The sequence below is a fragment of the Charadrius vociferus genome, unplaced genomic scaffold (genome assembly GCF_000708025.1).
Source record: "Charadrius vociferus isolate BGI_N301 unplaced genomic scaffold, ASM70802v2 scaffold52, whole genome shotgun sequence".
Taxonomy (NCBI): Eukaryota; Metazoa; Chordata; class Aves; order Charadriiformes; family Charadriidae; genus Charadrius; species Charadrius vociferus.
Genome location: NW_009647572.1, coordinates 4,027,226 through 4,045,977, shown reverse-complemented (window position 1 = coordinate 4,045,977; position 18,752 = coordinate 4,027,226). Strand labels below are relative to the sequence as shown.

The following is an 18,752-nucleotide window of genomic DNA, read 5'->3' as shown; positions in this document are numbered from 1 at the left end:
CTTGTTTTAACCCTGGGGTAAGAGCCTTTATCTATGTAGCAGACTGTTACCCTTACATTCTTGGGTTTAATGGTACCTCAGTGGAAAATGCAAGGTAATCAAGAGTTTCATCTCTGTTAAAGTATAAATGATGAATTGAAAAGAATATGTATGCATAAATATGTTTTTAAATAAATAGAATACTAAATGCCGTCATATTCCCATTTAAAATAGCATTGTGATTAAAGTATGTTAATAACTTTTAGTCCTTAATTATAGCTCATACCATAAATACAAGATAGTAGATTTTTGTTAAGCGTCTTTATTCTAAGAGTGCACTGCAGTTGTCATGTTAAGTTCATCAACCAGGTCATGTATGATACCAACATTTGTAGTTCATGTGGACATAGTTGCTCTTTTCTGTCTTACCACTTAGAGCCTGTACACTGTCTAACAGGTTGCACTGCTTTTGATCTGCAGAACTAAAGGAAGCATGACGTTGTTAGACATCCTCAATGGTATCATGATTTTTGTAAAGTGCATCAGCACAGTACGCATTAGTTGTAAATAATAATTTATGCCAAAGGCTTCACTATTGTATTACAGTGTCAGAAAGATGATGGTCTTTTGAGGAATTTTTTAATGGATTGGAAACGTCCATTAATTAGGCAACATAATCTCTTCTGAACATAAACTATGCTAGTTTCTTAATAACTTCAATCTGCTTCTGCAGTGTTGATATTTCTAAATAATTCAAAGAATAGAGATGGCCAAAATGTGAAAATGATTGTAAAATGTCAATGAAAATTCAGAATAGTAAATATAATGGTATTTGTTTCCTTGCTGAAGTTTAGGACTCTAAAGGATCCTATAGGGAGATCGGGTTTTGTATTGGCTTATCAGTCAGTTATACATTTAAATCTGAATGAAGAGCACTCTGGCAGCTGATCTGACTTCGGACTCTTCAAATATGTGAAAATACTTATTTTGATAATGGAAATGTAGTGGACTACTTTTATGGTCAGCCTGCATATTCTTGTCTTATGTTATCTAGCTTTTGTTGAAATTGGAGTCCTTTTGCGAACTGTATGAAGTAGTTGAATGAGAGTTATGTGTAGGGTTGAGATTAATTCGTAAAGATTTTGTGTATGACTCTAGATGTATGTGCTGGAATCATGCTTGAACCGAACTGTAGCTGTTCATTTTGCCTCACTTTTCCATTATAAATATATATATACACTTACATATGCATGTGTATTTGTGTACACACATGCGTTCCCTTTCTCTGGGAACGTTCCAGTCTGACTTCCTGTACTAGTCACTGTAAATGTTTGAGGCAATTGTAATGTGTGTTAATTTATTAATAAGGTAATAAATTATTTTTACAATTCTTCTGATGTAATCATTTAGAAAGAGATTTCTAGGTGCCTGAACGCGTATTCTTATCTGTGCTGCAGATAAGCTGATGCCAGGTTTGTTAAATTTCCACAAAAAGTAAGCAGTTCAAAAACAATCACAATATTTACAATCAGGTCAATCGTGCCATGCTATCTGGTTCCACTCTGTCAAGTAGGAAAAAACAGTGCAGCTGTTGGTAGATGAGGGGAGGAGGATTAATATTCTTTGTGGTTCAAAAGAGGAACACATTAACATTCAAAGGGATTTAATCCCTGTAACATGCTTCTCCAGGAGCCGTGTAAGTCAAGAGAGAACAAGTCATGATATTACAATATAGAAGCTGTATTGCCACGTATGTCAGCTTTTTTATACTAAAATCTATTTATGAAGCATGGAGGATCTCTTAGCCTCTCCCCAGTTACAACCAGTCCTGTTAGAAACAGTGATTTTTATTTTTTTTCTGCTTTCCACAGAGGGCTGTTGTTTCTTATATATCTTCCTCTCTTTTTTTTTTTTTCCCCTGTAGTGTGAAAGCATTAGGGATACTCAATAATGTTACTTCAGTAGACAGTACAGTATGCTGAGGAAATTGCCAATTAATTAAAAGCACAATTTGAGATTTAACAAAATCATTATGCACGCTTCATTTACCAGGTTTTACAGTAAAAACTAAATTTGTCCCACAGGATTAATTAAAAGGGCAGCAGGGGTTGCGTGTGTGATGGTTGTGTTTAACAAAGCTACAGTTTTTTCTCAAAATAAAATACGGTCAGTTTAATAAAAAGGACCTGATCATATTTTTCTTGATAGCTTCCTATGATTTCATTGCTGTATTACAATTCCATTTATTAAAATGCTGGTGTTCAAATAGTCACATTTTCTTTGAGCAAGATCAGATACTAAAGCGGTTAAATTGGCAGCCAGTCTGTTAGCAGAGTTTTAATAATGCAGGTGTAACAGGATGTGTGGTGAGAATACGACCTAGAAATAAAAAATATGTATAGTACAATAATATGATGTAACTAAAATTTCAAGTGTCACCTTCATTAAAAAAAGATAATACACAGGTTCTTTATATTTTTCAAACTTTTCCCTTCCTTTTATTAGGCAGTAAATCTGTAAAGCCATTTCATCTTTGTAGCTTGTTACAGGAGAGGCCTTCAAAAGTGATTCGCTTAGTGGATCCTACCCTAATTGGTTTTACACGGTAGCTTTTAAAATTAGATTCAAGGGTGCTTCCCAGGCTCTAAGAAGACATAGAATATAGGTCACATTGAAGTTCTTTTCATTCTTAGGATATGCCACGGTGATCAGTATGCACCAGAGCTTATACAGACTGTGGTTTAATAGGTGTATCTTGTTCTCACAACGATAGAAACAAATATTTCTTTGTTTCTCTGTCTACTTGTTGCCATACACATTTTCCTACAGCCTTGGAGCCAATGTCGCCTACTGTTTAAGGAAGAGGGAGTTTACTGGAATGTGTCAGCTCCACGAATACGTGCATTTCTTTTTCTCTTATGGATTCTAGAGGTTTGATTAGCAGCTCTTAAGGTGGATGCACATCATGCAGTTTCCCAGTTCGTGAAATTGCTGTGGTTACTGCACCAGTAGTATTTTGCAGAGCAGACTGCTTGCAAGATTGCAGGGACTTGCTAAGTAAGGTGTTACTGGAAGATTTGTTTAGTGAAATTAAATCGAGAGTATATTTTGGCATTTAACTTGGATGCATTATTTTTATCTCCAGTGATTCAGAGTGATGCTTTGCTAAGTGTAATTTATTGTGCTTATTAAAACAAACAAACAAACAAAAAACCTCCCAAATGGGCTGTGTTACATGTAACTGGTTTTTTGCTTAGACTTCTGGGTCCGTATATCTTTATTCACACTGTTTACCAGCTAATACTTGCTATAAAACAAATCTTGTAAAATCAGAGGAGGCTGGTATAGTGAAAAATTAAGAACTGAGTCAATTTAGTGTCTGTAGAGACAATCTAGGTTGCTGCTCTCAAGTTCTGATGTTACCAGCCTCCATTTCTTAGATCAAAAAGAAGAATTTACTGTTAATTCTTGATAGATTGTGATTTTTATCTTCCCGGGTTGCATATCTGTCTGATACTGACTTGAATGGGGCCGTATTTCCATACGAAATAGCCTTGTGATATTCATTGCAAATAAAAGCCTAAGAATGTAGTGGGACTATTGATATACTGTTACCTCTTCCCTTAAGGAAACCTTGTTTACGATATATAGTGGCCTGGTGCTTAATGCGAACAATTACTTCATGCTTTGTCAGCTACTATCCAGCCTCTAATTTGCCTTCTGTATTGGAGTTAGGGAAACTGCCCTCTTCTTTCGTGGATACAGGTCTTAGTACTGTGGTAGGAATAGTTTTCACCATGGATGGGAAATGTGCATAAAGGCAGTTAGTTCAATACCCAGCGCATTCCCGTTAGTCCAATAGGGCACAGTGTCTAAGCCTTATTTCTTGTGCTGACCTTCTTCTCTTCCAATGCAAGGATTAATCTATAGTGTTGATTTTGCAAATCCCAAATCAGTTGGCAATCTCTTCAAAGATTGTTTACCTTGCAGTGTTTCTTTTACTGGGGGTATATTTACCCTGCTGGGTTTTAGTGGTGGATATATTTTAGATTTTTGGTTACAGAATTTAGAATTATTTCAGCTGGCATTTCCTTAGGAAAAAACAATAAAAGAGTATAGAACGAAACAGTTTCCCTCAGGTCAAATTCAGTCCTCTGTCATGGTTGCCAACTGCATCGTAGACTGTAGTTCATAAAAATGTAACGCTGTCTTGGCTGCTGCTACCCTTGTAAAAGGTTATTTCAAGAAGATATGTCTTCGTTTTTCTCCTGGCTAGAAAACTTCTGATTTTCACTCTTAAGTCTATTGGTAGCTAATAGATACAAATTGTCCTTGTGCCAGTAATGTTCTCTAGTTTAATTAACTTATCTTCTTGTACTATTTACCCTTCTGATAAGTATATAGAAAGCGCTTACAGCCTTTTTTATTTTCTTGGTCTAAATATACCAGTCTGTCTCAATCTTGCAAAATAGGCTCTGTGTTCTCTTGATCATCCTAATGGTCCTTCATTGCACCTGCTGCAGTTCGAGTAATCTTCCTTGAAACTGGACTGTTCAGTGTGTTTTGGCATGACCCGAGACATATTGGGCAAAGTTGAATGATATTCCAAATTCAAAATTAGCATTTCTAAATTAGAAGCAAAATTCAGAGGAGTTAATTTGATCAGGCTGGAACACTGTATTCTAAATGATGTCTTAACTGTGTCGTGTATTTCCTATTTCAAAGGGAGGTAGAACTCAGAATTACAGTTGCCTTTTCAACAGCTACTTCATATATAGGTGGTTAAATCATTCTGTGATAGTGCTCTACTCGGGTCTTTCTTGTGGTTGGTCCAATTCCAACTTAGTTCTGAAGGGGATAGCTTTGTGTTTACGAGCACTTTGCTTGGCTATGTGTCTTCTCCTTTGGTTTTTCTTAGACCTTAGAGTCATTCTGTATTTATAGTAAGGCCTTTGTATTTGCAAAGCCCCTAACTTTACAGTAACAGATTTCATTACCAGTTGCGTGCTTTTGAGGCGATAATGAAGAGGATGAGCCCAAACCACCCATTGAATAACTCTGATGGAAAACTCTTTGTCTGGGACTGTTTTCAATTCAATATAGACTGTTTTCCCATCTAATCAGCCAGTTCTGTCTCCACTGTAGTCTCTTTCGTCACTTCCAGTGGTCTGGCATCTAAGGTGTTTTATAAATCCAGATTTTCTTTATGTAAAACTTTCTGTTTCAATTTTTATCTGCCTTTGATAAACCCATCTTGTATTTTGCATTTTGGCCATGTACTTCTGAATTTAGAGGACTCGTAAAAGTGCAGAATTTTTTCCTTCAGTTCCTTCTCCCCCTTTCCCTGCCCCCACTGTGGACAAATACTAGGTAGTTCATATCGAAATCCTGAATGCTTCACATCAGTTATCTCCAATAATTAGTTCACTTTATTTCCTAAATTTTGTCCATTTTAAGGTCAAATCCTTTAGTTATGAACTTGCTTTGTTTTAGTTGCAATGAAATGAAATTTAATGTTTAAGTCAACAAATAAAGAATAAAATTTTATTAAGAAACTGAAATAGCTTACATAGTTTTATAAAAAAGGGAGTTTTATGGGAAATCCAATTTCAGTTTGAAATTATAATATGAAAGATAAAAATAAATTTGTGGAGTGTTTAATATATTTAGTTTTAGAAGTTGTCCGTAGAGTTAGCTTACAACATTCTCATTATTGTACAGTTTTAAACAGATGAATAACCAACAAATTTTCAATAGCATTTATCAGTGATATATCCAATAATACGAATCACCTGGATTCCTTATGGGTCACTATTAGTCTTTGTACTCTTCCGTATTTTTCTCAAAGCATTTTGTATTTTCTGTCATTTTACCATTCCTCAGTAAACTGACAGCTATAAGCATAGCCCAATTAGCAAAACTACTATCAATAAGTAATATTAATAACAATAAGGTTATTGATGTAAAAATATATTGAGTGTGAACAATATTTACGTTGTTAGCTTGGGAAATTAAATTTAAAGATTTTTTGAAAATTTGAAAATCTAACATGGTTGGCTGTCACGAGGATTGGGATATCTCTGGATCTGCGATTTCTTGCTCGCTTGTGGAGGTTTTATAGTAATGTGATTCTTTTGCATAACTACTAAAGCTTTCTCCTTAGTCTGATACATCCCACCGTAGCAAATAATTTTTATGTCCTTCCTAAGTTAAATGTTGTCAGAAAGGACAAACCTTCTAGACTTGAGCCCCCTGGTGTCATCTGAATCCAGAAAGATTTTATTCAGATCCATGGGGTTTTTTGGTTGGTTTTCTTTGTTTGTTGGGACCTTTTTTTTCCTTTTTGCCCATACTCTTGCCTGTGCTTCACAAACATCACATGGAGAACCGGAGCCTGGGCCTGTGTATGGGGCCAGTATAGATTAAACCACAGGGCCAGCTTTTTCTCTTAGGTTGCACACTATGATCCTCACTCATAGTATTACAGGCAATTCATCAGTTGGGAACCAGTTAAAATCTTATTTTGGTGATGTGTCCTGTTGTTCACTGCAGAATTCATGTATTTAAATCTGCAGTGCGCAGTTTGTGCTTTTAATGAAAATATATTTTATTGCCCAATAATTCTTTCGTTCATGATGTCTGCTGATATTTAGCAAATTTTTGCCAGTGCAGTGTAAGAGTACATTTTCCATATCTGACATAAAACCATGAATTCAGTAATGTCTTCAGAGCAGCTGGTCATTTTCTGTGAATTAATGACTAGCTGGGATGAGTTAATAATTTAAGATAATCACCTAGCAGTCTACATCAGCCAACCATTCATTCCAAAGAAATGTCAAGAGGAAACATGGGTAATGTGGGATAAAATAGTGTAAAATATTTAGCTTATAATAGCAATAGTATTGATAGCTCTCAGAAGCATTTAGCATAACATTTGTGTGTATGCAAACAGTGTATTACAGTGTTTCTAATTTTTAGGAAAAAAAAAACGGTAAATACTGTATGGGAGAACAGTTGTACTGAAAAGGAAGCTTTTCAGTAAACTTTCAAACTGTATTAGAGTGGGTTTTTTTTAACTTTATGTAACGTCATCTCAGTATAAAATGTTCTCTTTTTGCAGCTGGTGTAGTAGAACTACAAATCTAGCAAATGTACCTTCTGATTTTTTTTTTTTAACTGTCAAAGACAGCAGTAATGGAAACTTTAACTTTAGTGTCATTCAGTAATATAGATACAAATCCATTTAATTTTCATTTTCTGTACGAGTATTTTCTAAAGAGTTTTTCCACTAGCCAGTTCAAAGGGAATCACTTTTTCAGTGCACACTTGAGCAGTTACTTACCACAGTTCTAGAGTGTTTGTTTTTCTAATGTCTGAAATCGTAATTTTGATATCCTTACGAAGTAATGAGCACAAGACATTTATCTCAGGAATTTAAACGATCATTTCTGCCTCTCCTTAAGTAACAGAGTCAGTTCATTCTGAAATTGTTAGAAATCTGGTGTATAGGAGGATTGCATTAATATCTGTCACCAATTAAGGCCTCTGGGAATTGGCATAGTGCAGAATGCATCATAAATTGTATATAGTTGACCCAATAGCATACCTATTAACATGATTATGAAGCAAGGGTATATCTTTCTAAATAAATTGGATGAAATATTTGCATAAAGAGATAATGGTAGGTCATTGTATTCTTTATAGAAAATTATCTATATATTAAAAAAATCTTTTCTTGCCCATCTCTCATGAAGCAAAGTGGATCAGGCCCCACTATTAGAATGAAGGTAAACCAAATTGTTCTAGTGCGCTGTACGTTTCAGAGTTTTCTTGGAAATATTGTCACTGCCATACATGGCTGTCACCAAGATAAAGAGGAAACAATTCTACTTCTGTACTGTTTCATGTTTATAAAACATTATGTATTTTATGGGGTCAAAACAGATTGTGCAGGGACATAAAGATTTCCTGTACTTGCTGGGAGCTCCTCTTCAGCAGAGTCATCCTCAGTAGTGCTGTGACCAGAGTGACTGATTACTCACAAGGGCAGAGCCGTAATTAATGTAATATTGCAAACACTTCACCCAACAGGATGATCATATAACCTTTGTATTGAGGAGCATATATTTGTACTGAACACTATAGGGGATAGTTTATTGCATAGTTAAAGCTGAATGTATAGATTCCTTTTTCACAAAGTATATGTTAATAACTGTGATTTGGTAACCCAGTGATGTTTGACTGAGCAAACCTTAAAACTTTATATGTGAATATACGAACGTTCTCATAATGGCCCTGGGTGCCCAGTGCAATGAGAGGACGAAGTCACGATGTGAATCTTGAAGTGATCTGTATGAGTAGTTCTTACAAGCAGTAAACTAACTCTCCTGTTTCTCATTCCTGTCTTCTACTTTGAGAACATTTGCTGCTACTTATGTAAACGTATTACAGAACAATTCAGCAAGGCGTACCCATTTTACTTGTGGAAACTAGAGTAAATGTTTTTAAATTAGTTGCTTTTTCTAAGAAGTAACCCCTTGTAGTAGTGCAGCAACTCTTCAAACTCCTCATTTGGAGCAATAAACCCTACCCTTGATCTGCATATTTATTATCTTTGTGTTGACTTTAAACGTAGAATTTGAAAAATACTTTTCAAAAGTCCATTCAGAATCTTAGCTTGTCTTGTCCTGGCCGGTGATAGCTTTGTACTACTTCTGTCTCCGCTTTTTCACAAAGACAATGCAAGTAAACAACAGAGCAAGTCTGTAAAAGTGAACTAAAATTCAAAGCATGTCTGCATAGGCAGTGAGGTGAAATGGTTACTATGGAGCCAACAAACTCAGCTTCCAAATATCAGACTTGGCTTTCTGAAGTTATATATCCCTCATCCAGTGCTAAATTATTTTCTTCGCAAAGCTTAGCATCATTTTAGTGAAACTGCAGCACACAGGATGTTACACAGAACAGTTAACAAGGCACAGCTTGAGTCTGACAAAATTAGGAAATACAATGAATGTACAGAGTATTCTGAACTTGTTAGAAACAACTGCCTGTGGTAAAGTGTGGTTCAAACTGGTTATTTTTTCTTAACATCTTAATTTTAAATAATTGTTTTTAAAGTTTTGACTTGAATATGAGTGGTGATTTTATGCACGTTCACCGTAATTTTTTAAATGGGACAAGATTTTCAGAAGATCCTGTGCTACCAGGCTCCCGAGTGGTCTGGAGCATTTGCTTTCATTGAGACTTCCTGATGTGTTTTCCTTGTGGTTGTAGAATTTGTCTCCATCTATTTCATACCGTTTAACTGGACCTTTCTTTATCCCTGGAACTGGGAAAGCAGAGTGTCTTCACTAGAGACACATTGGAGCACATGCCTACAAAAGGTGCATTTTTCCTGCATTAAATAATTTAAATACTTATCTGGTAGTCAAATCATGAGGGAGCCTTCCCTGTCTATTTTGCAACTACCAGAAAGTTTATAGAAAATATTAGCTGCAGCTTTAGACTGCCGACTAACAACCAGCAAGCCCTAAAAATACGGTTACAGTTCTGTGGGGAATTTATTTGAAAAATCTGTATTAAAAAAACATTTCGTTGAGTTCACTTGCGAATTAGCTGATAAAATATTAAACAAAACATAACAGTTAATGTTTACCACTTGGAAAGCCTTTGGCAAAAGACTGAAAGTAATGTCCCAGTCCCTGAGATCACTGCTCTGCTATCGCTAACAAGCTTGAATTTATATGTATTAAGCTCCATTTTAAGATTAATTTATTTTATTATTTCTGTTATTTTTATTAGAAATGTTAAAAAAAGCCTTCTTACCCACTCTTTATCTGCGTGGTGTGAGCAGAGGTCTAAACCCATTTTCAGCACTTACGTGCATTAACATTCCTACTATGGCAGTTTGTGCTCAGTGTACTGCCAGCAAATTAAGTTGACTCAAGTGGGGAGTGGTTTTACAAAGTTCAGAGTATGAAGAAGTGTATCGTACTTGCCAGTGCACTGATGGTAGCAACACAGCAGAATGCAAAAGGGAAGGGGTGACTCATGTATGTTTGGGAAGTTAAAAAGAGTTTGCAGGTGGATTGAGAACTAGCTAAATGAGAAGAGATGGTGAAATGTAGGGAAGGCCAGACCATCTAAGAACGGGAGAACAGAGAGAATGAGAGCTCTACTCTGGCCATTTGCCCAACACTGAGTCCTAACTCGGAACTTGGGACAATTGCACATTTCTGCGGCTGTTGGTCAGTAATTTAGTCATTTGAAGAGTTCCTGTAAGTTACCCTTTCAGTTACAGATTCCAATGTATGAGTCGCCTATGGAAAATGCATGTTTGGACTGACAAAGTTCAGTTTCTAATAAGAATGGCTTTTAAAATGTATTTGCATTTTACAGCTAAAATAATGGGCATCTATGATTCATACACTACTACTTTAAATGGAGTAGAATCTTAGGAAAATCAGAGGATGACAGGGCCTCCAGAGGTCATCTGGTCCAGCCTTCTGTTCAAAGCAGGGTAAACCTCAAAGTTAGGTCAAGTTGCTCAAGGCCTTGCCCACCTGAGTTTTGAAAATGTCCAGGGATGGAGATTCCGCAGTTTCTCCGGCTCTTATGCTGCACTTTTTTTTGAGAGTCTGGCTGTGTCTTCTCCCCCTTGCGGTAGTGGAAGATTGTGATCGGATTCCTGCTTGGCTTCCTCTTTTTCCAAGTTAAGCAAACCCAGTTTCCTACATCTCATCTCATGTGTTATATGCTTCAGCCCCTGAGCCATGTTCGTGGTTCTTTACTGTATTCCAGTTTTTCAGTGCCTTGTAAGTGGGTGTCCAAAACTGTGCGTGGTATTCCCAGTTTGACCTCATGAGTACTCAATTCACGGGGATAATCATTTGACCTACTGGTTTTGCTTTTAGCCCAGGTGTATGTTGATAATCTAGTAGTTTATCTAATATACTGGTCATATTGTCTCCCTTTTTCGGTGTGCACAGACTGTACCATAGCAATATATCTAATAATAAAAATGGAGGGATGTTTGAAGACAGTCTTAATTTTTTAATCTTAGAACTGGAAGTTCTTTGTTGTTTACAGTTTTCTTAGAATTCACATCCATGTGAAACCATTGCAACTAATTTTAAAATTGTGAAAATTTTTTCCACAAGAATTTCAGCCTTTGACATAATTAGCGCTAAGGTTTCTGGAGCTGCAGGATTAAATAAATTATTGCAGTATTTCCTTCAGTAAGTCCTTAATAGTCTGATTTAACTGATAACGTTATTTACTGCTTCAGTAGTTGATCGTTGTAAGCAAAAGAGCAATATGATGAACATCTTTGTTAAACAGAGGAAGCTGATTTGAAGCAGAATATTGATCAGTATGTGGTCATTATCCACCATAATCTAGAGGGGAAGAAAATAATCAATTGCCTTCCTTATTGAGTCCTACTTCTAACTTTCCAAAAATGACATGTAGCTATATAAATGCTAGAAGTTATGTAAAAGGTGTCTAAATTGAAAATTATTAGGAATGGATATTTACTGAAATGTCAATAAACCTAAATTGGCGAATGTTTAAATATGGAAATCATTGCACAAAGCTGTTGGTATCATCACAATACATATTTGGTATGTGTAGGTATGTGTAGTGTACCTTTCTTTGATCTTTTATTTGTCAGTATTACAAAAAAATATTACAGTATTCTAGTATTATATACCTCCTAACTTTTGATAAAACTATTTTTCCAATGGTGAAACAATCACGTTTATTTAAATTATATTGACAAGATCAGTGGAAATTATTTGGTAAGCATGTTTTTAATCTAGAATTAAAGAAAAAAGTAAACACCACAAAGATAACTATTAAGATTTTAGATTAAGATTCATGGGGAACTATATCAAGGACAAAAACATCCTTGTGTTTAGTTTTCTATGTAGAAGCTAATTTAAACGTAAGCAAAGGATAACGGGGACTGAAGAGACCATTCATTTTAGCAGTGTTTTGAGCAAAGCGGACAGTATCCAGAAGGAGTTCAAAGAGCTTTTTGTAGGTTAAAATGAAAGCTTAATTAAAATAAACGAAATCCCCTAAATACTCAGCTCAGTAATCCTGTTTTTACTGATTTATCTAGCACAGCTGTAGTTAAAATTTTACAGAAACTCCTTTTATCAAGTCCAAAACATTTTTTTTATTCTAAACTATTCCTGAGTAAAGTTGCTTTTTTTTTATTGTTCTTGTGATGTGATGGTCAGGTATGGCATATAGGGAGTTCAGGGAGCTTTTGCATAATGCTTAAGTAGTCAATATTCTGTTTCTTTTCTGTTTTACATGGGGTTTTTTGTGTAGATTTTGGCTATAAAGGTCTGTCTCTGGTATTGATAATGTTTTCAGCTTAAGTTTTGCCTTTGTAACTGCTTTTTATTTAAAGGCATTCCTAATATAGAATGTCCTGTTGAATTCAAAGTCCAAAGTAATCCATTTCTTAATTGGAGTGATGATCATTTTACTTCTAAGAAGGGCTGAACATAGTTTTTGAGATTTGCTAGGTCGAAATCTCCTTGTCCGAATCCTTCTCAGACTTATTGTCAGTCATACTGATTGTTATTAGTCCTAAAGTATTTTATCCCAGCCTAATCACCTACGCTTTTGACATGTTGCTGGCAAAAGATGTCTCTCCTCACTTCCAGAATTTGCTAAGAATAGCCTTTGTTCCTGTTAGTCTTGGGCTGAATTCTGATCTTCAGACAACTTAAAGAAGCCTCATGTTCCCAGGGCCTGGTCCTCAGGGGGAGCTTGAATCACCCTGACACCTGATGAAAGGACAATACAGGAGAGCTCAAGCAACCTAGGACATTTGAGTGTATTGATGACAACTTCCTGGCACAATTGATGAAGGAGCCAATAAGGAGAGGTGCTTTGCTGGACCTGATCCTTATGAAGAATAAGGAACTGGTCATGGATGTGAAAGTTAAAAGAAGACCTTGGCTACAGTGACCATGAGATGATGGAGTTCAAGATCCTAAGAGAAGGGAGCAGGGAAAAATCAGGACTACCACCCTGGACTTCATGAGAGCAGACTTCATCCTCTTGAGAGATCTGCTTGGAAGAGTCCTGTGGGCTATGACCTTGAAGAGAGGAGGGGTCCAGGAGAGCTGGCTGATAATCAGTGATCACTTCCTCCAAGATCAAGAAAGGACCATCCTAAAAAGCAGGAAATCAAGCAAAGGTGGCAGGCATGGATGAACAAGGAGGTCCTAACTGAACTCGGGCATAAAAAGAAAGCATACAAAAGGTATGCAAGCAGGGGCAGGTGACCCAGGAGGAGTGTAGAGCTCTTGTCCAGTCTTCCAGAGATGGAGTTAGGAAAGCAAAAGCTGGCCTAGAGTTGAATCTGGAGAGGGATGTGAAGGGCAATAACAAAGGATTCTACAAGTACATCAACAGCAAAAGGAAGACTGGGGAAAACATGGACCCGCTACTGAATGGGGCAGGGGAGCTGGTGACAAATGACATGGAAAAGGCTGAGATGCTTAATGCTGCCTTTGTCTCAGTCTTTACCAGTAAAAATGGCTTTCAGGAATCCCAGGCCCTTGAAGCTAGAGGGAAAGTCCAGTGCAGGGATGACTTACACTTTGTGGAGGAGAGCCAGGTTAGGGAGGAGTTAAACTGGAGATACATAAATTCATAGGGCCTGATGGGTCGCACGCATGAGTGCTGATGGAGCTGGCTGATGCCATTGCAAGGTGATTCTTGATCATCTTTAAATGATCATAGTGATTGGGAGAGCAAATATCACTCCTGTCTTCAGGAAGGGAAAAAAGAAAGCTCTGGGGAACTACAGGCTAGTTGGACTCAGCCCAATCCTTCAGGAGGTGATGGAGGAAATCCTCCTGGAAAGGATTTCCAAAGTCATGAAGGACAAGAAGGTGATCATGAATAGTCAGCGTGGATTTACAAAGGGGAACTCATGATTGACCAACCTGGTAGTCTTCTGCAATGATGGACTAGCTTGGTGGACAAGTGGAAAGCAGTGGATGTTGTTTATCTCAACTTTAATAAGGCATTTGACACTATCTCCCATAACAACAACATGGACAAGCTGATAAAGTATGGATTAGATAGTAGACTGCGAGGTGGACTGCAAACTAACTGAATGCCTAGGCCTAGAGGGTTGAGATCAGTGTCATAAAGTCCAGTTGGAAGCAAGTCACTTGAGGTGTACTCCAGTGGTCAACACCGGAGCCAATGCTATTTAACATCTTCATTAATGACGTAAATGATGGGACAGAGTGTACCTGGAAGTTCACAGATGGTACAAACCTGGGAGGAATGGCTAGTACACCAGATGGTTGGGTTACCACTCAGAGGGATGTGAACAGGCTGGAGGATTCTTATTAAGTTTAACAAGAGGATAGGCAGTCGTGCATCTGGGGAGGGATAACCCCATGCACCATCCCATGCTGAGAACTGGTTGTAAAGCAGTTTGGCAGAGAAGGACCTCAGAGTCTTGGTGGACAAGAAGCTGAATGTGAGCCAGCAATGCACCCTTGTGGCAAAAAAAGGCCAACAGCATCCTGACTACATTAGGAACAGTGTTGTCAGCAGGTCAAGGGAGGTGATCCTTCCTCTCTGCACTGCTGAGGTCATGTCTGGAGTACTGTGTCCAGTTCCCCAGTACAAGAGAGACATGAGCACACTGGAGTGAGTCGCACATGGGTCCACAAAGATGATGAACGGACTGGAGCATCTCTCATATGAGGAGAGACTGAGAGAGCTGGGACTGTTCAGCCTGGAGAAGAGGACACTCAGGGGTGATCTTACCAATGTGTACGAATAAAGGATGAGAGGGAGTGAAGATGAGGGAGCAGTACTCTTCCCAGCAGTACCTACTGCCAGGACAAAAGACAATGGCACATATTAAAACACATGAAATTCCATCTGAACACAAGAAAAGTTTTTACTGTGAGGGTGGGCAAACACCAGAACAGGTTGCCCAGAGAGGTTTTGGAGTCTCCATTTCTGGAGATGCTCTAAAACCCAACTGGACATGGCCTTGGGCAATGTGCTGTAGGTGACCCTGCTTGAGCAGGGGGATTGGACCAGGAAAGCTCAGTAGGTCTCTTCCAACCTAAATGATTCTGTGATTTTCCAACTCTTAATCCAGGCTATAGCATCCTATGTAATCATCCTATGTAATGATTGTGTTTATAAAGTAGCTTTGGCCAAACTTAGCTCTTGTGAGTTTTTATTTATTTATTTTGGAATCCGCAGGTAGTGATTTGGATTTAGTTACAGAATATGTCCTTGTAATACCAGTAGTAAACATTTTAGGATGCAGACTTTTTGGTTGTTTAAAAAGTTGTCAATATGCCTATCTGTCTTACCTAAAAGGTCTTGAGAAGACAAGGTCTTAACTTCTTCAGGTATTCCAGTGAATGCTGCTGTTTCAGCCTACCTCTTCTATACATAACATATAACATTTGTACTTTTTTTTAATTTACAGGATGGAGGCCTGCTTCTAAATAATCCTTCTGCACTGGCAGTTCATGAGTGCAAGTGTCTTTGGCCAAATGTTCCATTACAGTGTCTAGTATCGTTGGGCACTGGTCGATACGAAAGTGAGGGAAAGACGAATGTCACGTACACCAGTTTGAAAGCCAAACTCACAAATGTTATCAGCAGTGCAACTGACACAGAAGGTTGGTGTCTCAAGATACGTTTGTATTCTGTTTTCAGGTTTCTATGTTTCTTAGAATTACGGTTTCAATTCAGAGAGCAATGTACAACCTTTTGTCTCTCCCCTTCTCCTCTCTGCCCGCCCCACTGAAACTACTTGAAACACGGCTATCTGTAACTCATTAGGTACAATTGGTGTTTTAATACCAGTATTACAGGTTTTCTGGAGATGATAATATGAATGCATTTCTTCACCTCATCTCTGTGAGTCTTCATCTTCACTATGTTCTTGCTAAGCTCTTTTAGCTTATGAGTTCTCAAGTGTAAATATAAGGTTGATGACACAGGTATACTAGAGATAAGAGGTACCTTAAAAATCAGAATGACAACGATAACCCAACAGGATTTATACAAAGCAATATGTTTTTACTTGTGCTTCTGAATAAAGGCATACTCGGGAATTCATTTCAATAGAAAAATTGTATTTTCTTATTTGGTTTGTTTCTTCCATAAACATAAAAGCTTAATAGTTAATATAGAACACTGATTGGTTTTCAACAGCTTTAGAAAAAGTATTTTAGTTCTTTTCTATATGTCCTTAACACACGCTTTTCCAAGGAGTAGACTGTATCTGCCGACGTTCATGACTTCCATTGCTGTCAGGAGGAACCAAGCACATGCTTTCCAAAATAAGCTCTGTTCCTAGGATGGGAGTACACTGGAACTCTACCAGTAGCAGTTTACATGTGTTTTGGTTTTATAAACAGGAAATACTGATAGGCAGATGCTTTTTTTCCTCTTATAAAGGGAACTGATATTGTAAAAATCTAGGGATCAAGAAATACTCTTATGGTCTAGATCCCTTGCTGCATGATCTCTGTCAACTGTCATTAGTAAGAAAAAGCTAGATTTTTCAGCCACCTCTGGTTTTTGCACAATCGTGGAAAGGAGAGACATTCTATCAAGGGAAGAAAGCTTCATCGCAGCAGAAAAATGAGGCAAGAAATTTGATTGGGGAAAAGGAGGAGAGGAAAGTTTATTGTGGAGACCAAAGGAGAGGAAATGGAGAGAGGGGAGAGTAGATTTGAGCAACTGGGAAGTTGTATTATGAAGGACAAAGAGGAGACTATAGGGCAAGACAGACTGGATGTGGTGAGACAAGAACAGAGACATAACTGAGGAATTTACGAGAGGAGGGACCACGCTGAGAAGATTTCAGGTTAACAAGAACCTACTGAGGAATTTACGAGAGGAGGGACCAAGCTGAGATTTCAGGTTAACAAGAACCTTTGCTGTAGTCTTACCCATAATAGTTTTTTCACTTTAAAATTTTTATATAACGGTAAAAGAATAGGGAAGTGTGGTAAGAATGCAAAGAAGATGGAAATGAAAGATGAAAGAAGTAATGGAAACGGAATTTTAAGGGAGCCAACAGATAGAAAAGAAATCTAAAAGGAGAGAAAATAGGTTATAAAAGAGGGAAAAAGGAAGAGAGGAACCTACAAATACATTAGGTAGCTTATTATTGTACTAGTTAACTGAACTGTTATAATTTAAACATTTTGAATTACATGAAAGTTAAATTCAAACCCAAAATCTGTAGTAATATGTAAAAAATGAATTAGTTGCAAACAAAAGAAAGCTTTAAACCTACATCTTTTTTACTGCAGTCCTTAAGATTAGAGAAGAATATATAGCTATCGGTTTCATAATACCTACTTCCATTAGGACTGAGTGTAACAAATCCTGCATATCCTGAATTGGGAGGATGTCAGTTACATTCGTGCTCTTCAGAATGCACTCTGATTTGCAAAGGAATAGAATGTATGTGTAATTAAAAACCTGAAGAGCTGCAAAACCTTCTTAATTGTCATACCAGTGAAGTTTTCTTAGCATAAAAGATGAAGCTTTTCCAGAGTAAACAGCGCTACAGGGTCACTTGCAAACCTTCTAATGAGAAAGGGGTTTTGATGAGGCAACGGTGGAAACACATCCACTCAGCAAAACTGCACATATTTACACTTACTGTGTCACTCCAGAGGACTTGTTCAGGGAGCGGAGGACTATTTGTCTGTCTCAGGTAAATGTAACTGTTTCCTTCATTTGTTGTCGATACAGAAGTTCACACCATGCTGGATGCGCTGTTACCCCCAGATACTTACTTCAGATTTAACCCTCTTATGAATGAAGACATACCTCTGGATGAAAGTCGTAAAGAGAAACTCAATCAGCTGCAGACAGACGGAATTCGTTATTTAGAACGAAATGAAGAAAAACTGAGAAAAGCTGCAAAAATATTAACACAAGAAAAAACAACTTTGCAGAGACTTCAGGACTGGATAAGATTAAAGGCTGACATGTATGAAGGCCTTCCCTTTCTTTCCAAATTGTGAATATGTAATGCATGAAAGATCATAAATGTTAATCTTGTACCAGAAAATCCATTCAGTACTGTAAAGGAAGGATGTTTATTGGGAGTAAATGACATCTTTGGAAAGCTATCGGAATTCTGGAGAAAGCCATTCAGGCTGTTTTGTGCACATTTACTTGATACAAGGTCTTATGGTGTTAATTATTTTTTGAACTTTATGGATCTTACTGTTGCTCTACTTTGTTAAAGTCAGTAAAACTGAAAATTATGAAAACAATTGTGCTATGCATTTTTGGATGTACGTACCATAATTATGGTGGCAGTAAAAGTTTATTTATCAACTACCAGGCTTATTCAAAATTAACAAAAATAAAATCCTCGTTCACTTTAGTGTAGGTCGTATACCTGTTAGGCTCTTACAGCCAGTGAATTTAATAGAAATGCAATGTTCTTACAAAAACGTTGCCTGTGTTAATTGCACTTTTACATTTGAAAGATAACATTTAAATTCTTTTTTTATTTTCAGTGGGTTTTGTACATAACAGTATTAAGATGTTTGGATGACTACAAATGGCACATTAAATTATCAAAATTAACTGATTTTTAGGACTTGCTGCTTATTGTTTTTATCGGGATAACTTCAGATTGGTTCATTCATTATTTGAAAATAATCCCAAGCCCCAAAATTTCACTTGAGCAGCTGTTCCTGTCACAGGATAAAAAAAGTAAA

General features: G+C 37.2%; 1 protein-coding gene across 2 annotated transcripts in view; it reads left to right on the top strand.

Annotated features, from left to right (window-relative positions):
- PNPLA8 (patatin-like phospholipase domain containing 8) overlaps window positions 1–18,366 on the top strand; it is a 40,084-nt gene extending 21,718 nt beyond the window's left edge. For both annotated transcript variants that reach the window (XM_009880862.1, XM_009880861.1), the window contains 2 exons: window positions 15,479–15,674; window positions 17,770–18,366. In XM_009880862.1, the coding sequence (XP_009879164.1) occupies window positions 15,479–15,674; window positions 17,770–18,044 (471 nt within the window). In that variant the 3' untranslated portion in view covers window positions 18,045–18,366. The remainder of the gene's footprint in view (window positions 1–15,478; window positions 15,675–17,769) is intronic.
- Window positions 18,367–18,752: the final 386 nt, after the last annotated feature.